Source organism: Dipodomys ordii, unplaced genomic scaffold, assembly GCF_000151885.1.
Source record: "Dipodomys ordii isolate 6190 unplaced genomic scaffold, Dord_2.0 Scaffold18, whole genome shotgun sequence".
In the NCBI taxonomy this organism is placed as follows: Eukaryota; Metazoa; Chordata; class Mammalia; order Rodentia; family Heteromyidae; genus Dipodomys; species Dipodomys ordii.
The window spans coordinates 12,425,519-12,431,533 of record NW_012267234.1 but is presented as its reverse complement, the minus strand read 5'-3'; the positions used below and the strand labels follow the sequence as shown (position 1 = coordinate 12,431,533).

The window sequence follows — 6,015 nt, the reverse complement described above, 5'->3', positions numbered from 1 at the left end:
AAAAAAAAAAAAGAATTCACTTAGTGGGCTGGGAAGGTGGCTCAGTGATAGAGTGCTTGCCTTGCATGCATGAGGCCCTGGGTTCGATTCCTCAGCACCACATATGCAGAAAAACCTGGAAGTGGCACTGTGGCCCAAGTGGTTGAGCTCTAGCCTTGAGCCGAAGAGCTGAGGGACAGTGCCCAGGCTCAGAGTTCAGGCCCCACGACTGACACACACACACACACACACACAAAAGAATTCAATTAGTGTCACTCTCGAAATAGCCTTGGACTCTTGTCATACCCCCAGGGCTGCCAAACTGAAATCATAGTAATAACAGGTGGCTGAATCCCCATTTTCTCCTTAAGTTAGAAAGGCTGGACCATGTATTGGAAATGTGGCTTAGTGGTAGACTGTTTTCCTAGCATGTATAAATCCCTGGATTCGATTCCTCAGCACCACATAAAGCAGAAAAAACCAGAAGTGGCATTGTGGCTCAAGTGGTAGTGTTAGCCTTGAGCACAAAGAGGCACAGGGACAGAGCCTAGGCCCAGTACTGGCAAAAAAAAAAAAAAAAAAGGATGGGCCTTGATTTACTAAATAATTGATGGGATAAGTTGTACTAATAAGTTTGAAAATGGGGAGCTTGTTAGAAGCAGCCTATAAATTTTAGTTCTTTTTAATACGTGGAGCATCTGACCCAGACCCTTACACGTGCAAAGCATGTACTATGCCCCTGAGCCATACCCAAGCCCCCAAATGGTCTTCTTTTATAGTTTGTTTGCCAGTCCCAGTGCTGGGGCTTGAATTCAGGGCCTGGGTGCTGTCCCTGTTCTTTTTTGCTCAAGGCTAGCACTCTACCACTTGAGCCATAGCTCCACTTTATAATTTTGGTTGGTTAATTGGAATTTAAGTGTCTCATGGACTTTGCTGCCTGGCTGGCTTAGAACTTCAATCCTTAGATCTCAGCCTACTGAGTAGGTGGGATTACAGGTGTGGGTCACAGGTGTTCTGCCATAGTTTTTGTTTTGGATTTATTTCTTTAAGGACTTAAGTGAAGAATAACAAGTCTTGACAGTTACATGAAAAATAACAATTACCTTGCTCTTTTTTTGGCGACATATACTAAGACTTGAACTCAGGGCCTTGTGCTCTTCCCTGTTCATGCTGCTACTCTACACTTTAGCCACATGTCTACTTCTGGCTTTTTCTAGTTAATTTAAGAGTCTCAGGTTTGTCTAGGGCTGGTTTCAAACCTCAATCCTTAGATCTCATCCTTCTATATGTAGGATTACAGGCCTGAGGCACCGTGTACAGTGGTGGCCTTTTTTAATTTAAAGTATTTTCTCTTACATTTGGCCTTTTAAATGTTTTTATGATGTTGACCACGCTGTGCATAGTGACACATCTATAATCCCAGCACTGGGGAAGCTAAGCAGGAGGATATGGGTTCAGTATCAGCTTGGGCTATATAGTGAAACCCTGTTGTCTCAAAAAGAAAAGTTTTATTTGTGAAGGAAATTGTGTCCCTCAAAGAATACATTGTTAAGAAATTTGTAGCTGTAACATGGAAGGCTTAGCTGGTATTTAACCTTGGATCTGAGTTGTTTCTACATAGGCAGGTGGAGGAATCTTGAGTCATAACCATTTATTTTCAAACACAATGAAGATATTGAGATGTGATGATAAATGGCATCCAGGTTACTTGTTAACCTGTTGTTTTGAAAATGAGGAAGCTAGTAATTTGGGATTTATCTGCAATAACTCTTAAATTGGTCTGCTCCTTGAGTCTGGATTTTGTGGTCTCAGCCTGCTGTTAGTGTGACTACAGACTTGAGTTGCCAGTGTAAAATAATATTTCATACAATCTGGGCACAATAGCTCATGCCCATTCTGGCTACACAGCAAGTAGTTAGTATTATTATTATCTAATATAGGATCTTGCTGCATAACCCAAGCTGAGCTGGAACTCAAGATCCTTCCATTTCCCAAATGTTGGAATTACGGGATGTACTAGCATGCTTAGCTATTACTCCCTCCTCCTTTCCCTACGCCCAGGTCCTGGGGCTTGAACTTGGGTCTGGGTGCTGTCCCTGAGCATTTTTGTGCTCAAGGGGATCATTCTGCCACTTCACCTAAAGAGCATTTCTGGTGTTTTCTGAATAGTTTATTGAAGGTAAGGGTCTCAAGGACTAGCTTTGAACCATGATCCTCAGATATCGGCCTCCTGAGTAAATAGGATTACAGGTAAGAGCCACCAGCCCCATGCCCTGCAATGATTTAAGTTTTAAAAGGAAAATAACAAGGTGAAACCGTGATGACTGAAGCCACATAATATTCCTCAAAAGGTCCTCATCTTGGGTAGGGGCAGTGGCAGAATCCTGTATACCCACATTTGGGCAGTGACAACCCTTTTCCACTCCCTAATATCAGCAGACAAGTTGTTGGGTTATGTCCTTTAAAGGTACAGATGGCTACAGGCCATCTGTAGAATTCACTTATTTAAGCAGGAGAAACCATGATTGAATAGAAAAAAACATCCAGGCTCATTGTGTTTGCCCAAGTCTTTCATTTCTCAGAGACTGCATTTAATGGCTCAGCACTGGATTGAAATGATTAGGATTTGTCTTCCTATCACTGTATACTATTCTTTTTTTTTTTTTTTTGGCCGGTCGTGGGGCCTGAACTCTGGGCCTGGGTGCTGTCCCTCAGCTCAAGGCTAGCGCTCTACCACTTGAGCCACAGCACCACTTCTGGCTTTTTTTTTTTTCTTATGTGGTGCTGAAGAATCGAACCCAGGGCCTCAGGCATGCAAGGCAAGCGCTCTACCACTGAGCCACCTTCCCAGCCCCCACTGTATACTATTCTTGTGACAAAGGTTCACTGTACTGTAATTTTGTTGCTGTCCTTTTGGCTACATAGGTCAAGAGCACCATTGGATGCTTACTTTCAAGTGAGCAGGACCCAGCCTCAATTGCCAGCTGCCTCTTCTGATTCAGAAACTAGAAATCCCAGATCTGAAGACTTGCATGTATCAGGTGGTTCTCATTCTGACAGTGACAGCTCTGTAGAGAATGAAGAGGTGGTTGGTCAGGCAGAAGAACCTGGAACTGTCATTTCAGAAGGTCAGTCAGTATTTTATGCAGGTTAGCATTCACAAGACTAACATCTAAGTTTTGAGAAGACTAAAAACTGTAGTTGTACTTTGTTATTTTCCTTTTTTTCTCTCAAATGCCATTGGTTCCTATATTAGAATTCAGCACTTTGAACTGGCTGTGATGATCCTGACAGAATTTGATCTGACTTACCTAGTTGTATTCCAGTGAAGCAATCCCTGTGATGTCATTTTATGTTCACTTTCCTTTTTTTTTTTTAAACCTCTATAAAATAAGTAGATTATTCATTTGAAAGTTTTTGCAGCTGGGCATGGTGACACATCTGTAATCCCAGCACTAGGGAAGCTAAGCAGAAGGATAGGATAATGGGTTCAATATCAGCTTGGGCTATATAGTGAAACCCTGTAGTCTCAAAAAGAAAAATTATATAAATCCACCACACATTGATGGCTCATGCCTGTAATCCTAGCTACTCAGGAAGCTGAGATCTGAGGATTGCAGTTCAGAGCCAGCCCGGGCAGGAAACTCAGTGAGACTCTTTATCTCCAACTAACCACCTGAAAACCAGAAGTGGTGCTGTGGTTCAAGTGGTAGAGTGCTCACCTTGAGCTAAAGAGCTCAGGGACAGCATCCAGGCCCAGAGATCAAGCCCCATGACTGACCAAAAAAAGAAGTTATATAAATCCAATACCTTATCTAAGGTATCACTTTTTTTTTTTTAAGCCAGTCCTGGGGCTTGAACTCCGGGCCTATGTGCTATCCTTGAGATTCTTCTGCTCAAGACTACCACTTTAGCTACAGTTCTACTTTGGCTTTTTTGGTAGTTTAGTGAAGATAAGATTCTCATAGGGAAGCCAGGTGCCAGTGGCTTATGCCTGTAATCCTAGCTACTCAGGCTGAGATCTGAGGATTGTGGTTCAGAGCCAGCCCTGGCAGGAAAGTCCATGAGTCTCTTCATCTCCAATAAGCCACCAGAAAACTGCAAGTGGTGGTATGGCTCAAGTAGTAGAGTGCTCGCCTTGAGCTGAAGAGCTGAGGGACAGCATGTAGGCCCAGAGTTGAAGCCCATGACCAAAAACAACAACAACAAAAAAGATTCTCACAGGGGCTGGGAATGTGGCTTAGTGGTTGAATGCTTACCTGGCATACATGAATCCCTGGGTTTGATTCCTCAGTACCATATACACAGAAAAAGCCAGAAGTGGCGCTGTGGTAGAATGCTAGCACTGAGCAGAAGCAGCTCAGGGACAGTGCCCAGGCCCTAAGTTCAAGCCCCAGGACTAGCCAAGAAAAAAAAAAAAAAGATTCTCAGACTTTCCTCCCCTGGCTGACTTCAAACTGAGATCCTCAGGTCTCAGCCTTTTGAGTAGCTAGGATTATGAGCCTCCTGCTTAAGGTGTCACTTTCTAATCTTAGTAAAATGTTATGTAGATGGAACTTAGTAGGTGGCACACACTCCTACAGTAGATGTCCTGATTTCATTAAAAACCTACTGATAGCCAGATTATGGTCTTTCAGTGTTTTTTTCCCACTAAATGGAACCAGTACTTCTAGAAATGACTTCCCAGGTATAGTATAAGGGATACAGAATTAATTGAAGATGAGTCTTGTGAATTTGTCTCTGGTTGGGGTCCAAACAGTGATCTTCAGATCTCCTGAGTAGGCTTGAGCCAATGGCACCAGACATTTTTTTAAAATCGGATAGGTACTAATATTACTATAACTTTGTCTTTTAATGTGTGTTTGAGAATACCCAAAAATAAGATAATAAATCACTGGTATTATTTGGTGAAGTCTTCACTTTTATAGGTAAACTACCAGTTAGAAATGGAAACTATAGGGGCTGGGAAGGTGGCTCAGTGGTAGAGTAAGCGCTTGCCTTGCATGCATGAGGCCCTGGGTTCAATTCCTCAGCACCATATAAGCAGAAAAACCCAGAAGTGGTGCTATGGCTCAAGTGGTAGAGCACTAGCCTTGAGCTGAAGAGCTGAGGGACAGTGCCCAGGCCCAGCGTTCAGGCACCATGACTGGCAAAAAAAAGAAAAAGAAATGGAAACTATAGTGAGTTCAGCTCTCATCCTAACATCTAATAGCTAACTCATACGTTCTTTTATGTATTAACTGCCTTATTCATTTCTGACTACAACTTGGAAGAGCAAGAAAGAGTTACCACAGCAGAGGAAGAAGTGCCATTTATCAGTGAAGGAAATACCCAGTCCAAACAGGTAATATAAAAGTCATCACTCTGTTTCTGCCCCTTTGGGCACTACTGTAGCTTGGGCTCAGGGTCTTCTGTTTGTTAGGCACATGCTCTTTGCTTACACAATATCGTCAGTTCCCTTTTGGCTTTATTTTTCAGGTAGCGTTTCAAGCTATTGCCTGAGACTACCCTGGACCATGATTTTCTTACCTTTGCCTCTCATGTAGCTGATGGCTGATGGATGTGTACCACTTTACTGACTGTTGATATAGAGGTCTCCCTAACTTTTTGACCAGGCTGGTCTTGAACTAATATCCTCATCTTTGCCTTAGCTCCTCCCTACATTATAGACGTAAGCTTTCTAAGTCTAGCTCAAACATTCTTATTTATTTTTGTGCCAGTGCTGGGCCTTGCCTCCTCTTAGGTTTTTGTCTTTTTCTGATCTAGGCTGGTGCTCTTTTACTTTAGCCACAGTTGCACTTCCAGCTCTTTGCTACTGGTTCTTTGGAGATTAGTCACACAATCTTTTCTGACTGGATTCGTTTCAAATGGCAATCTCAGATCTCAGCCTCATGAGTGTATAGGATTCCAGGTGTGAGCCAGCCACTCCTGGCTTACACATTCTGTGTGTGTGTGTGCGCGTGCGTGCGTGCGCGTGCTGGTCCTTGGGCTTAAACTCAAGGCCTAGGTGCCTGAACTTTTTTTTTTTTTTTTTTT

The 6,015-nt window shown here is 42.9% G+C and overlaps 1 protein-coding gene across 1 annotated transcript in view; it reads left to right on the top strand.

Moving 5' to 3' along the window:
• Rfwd3 (ring finger and WD repeat domain 3) overlaps positions 1–6,015 on the top strand; it is a 30,804-nt gene that overhangs the window by 2,572 nt on the left and 22,217 nt on the right. Inside the window, exons 3-4 of the mRNA XM_013012686.1 lie at positions 2,905–3,107; positions 5,253–5,323. Coding sequence (XP_012868140.1) covers positions 2,905–3,107; positions 5,253–5,323 — 274 coding nt within the window. The remainder of the gene's footprint in view (positions 1–2,904; positions 3,108–5,252; positions 5,324–6,015) is intronic.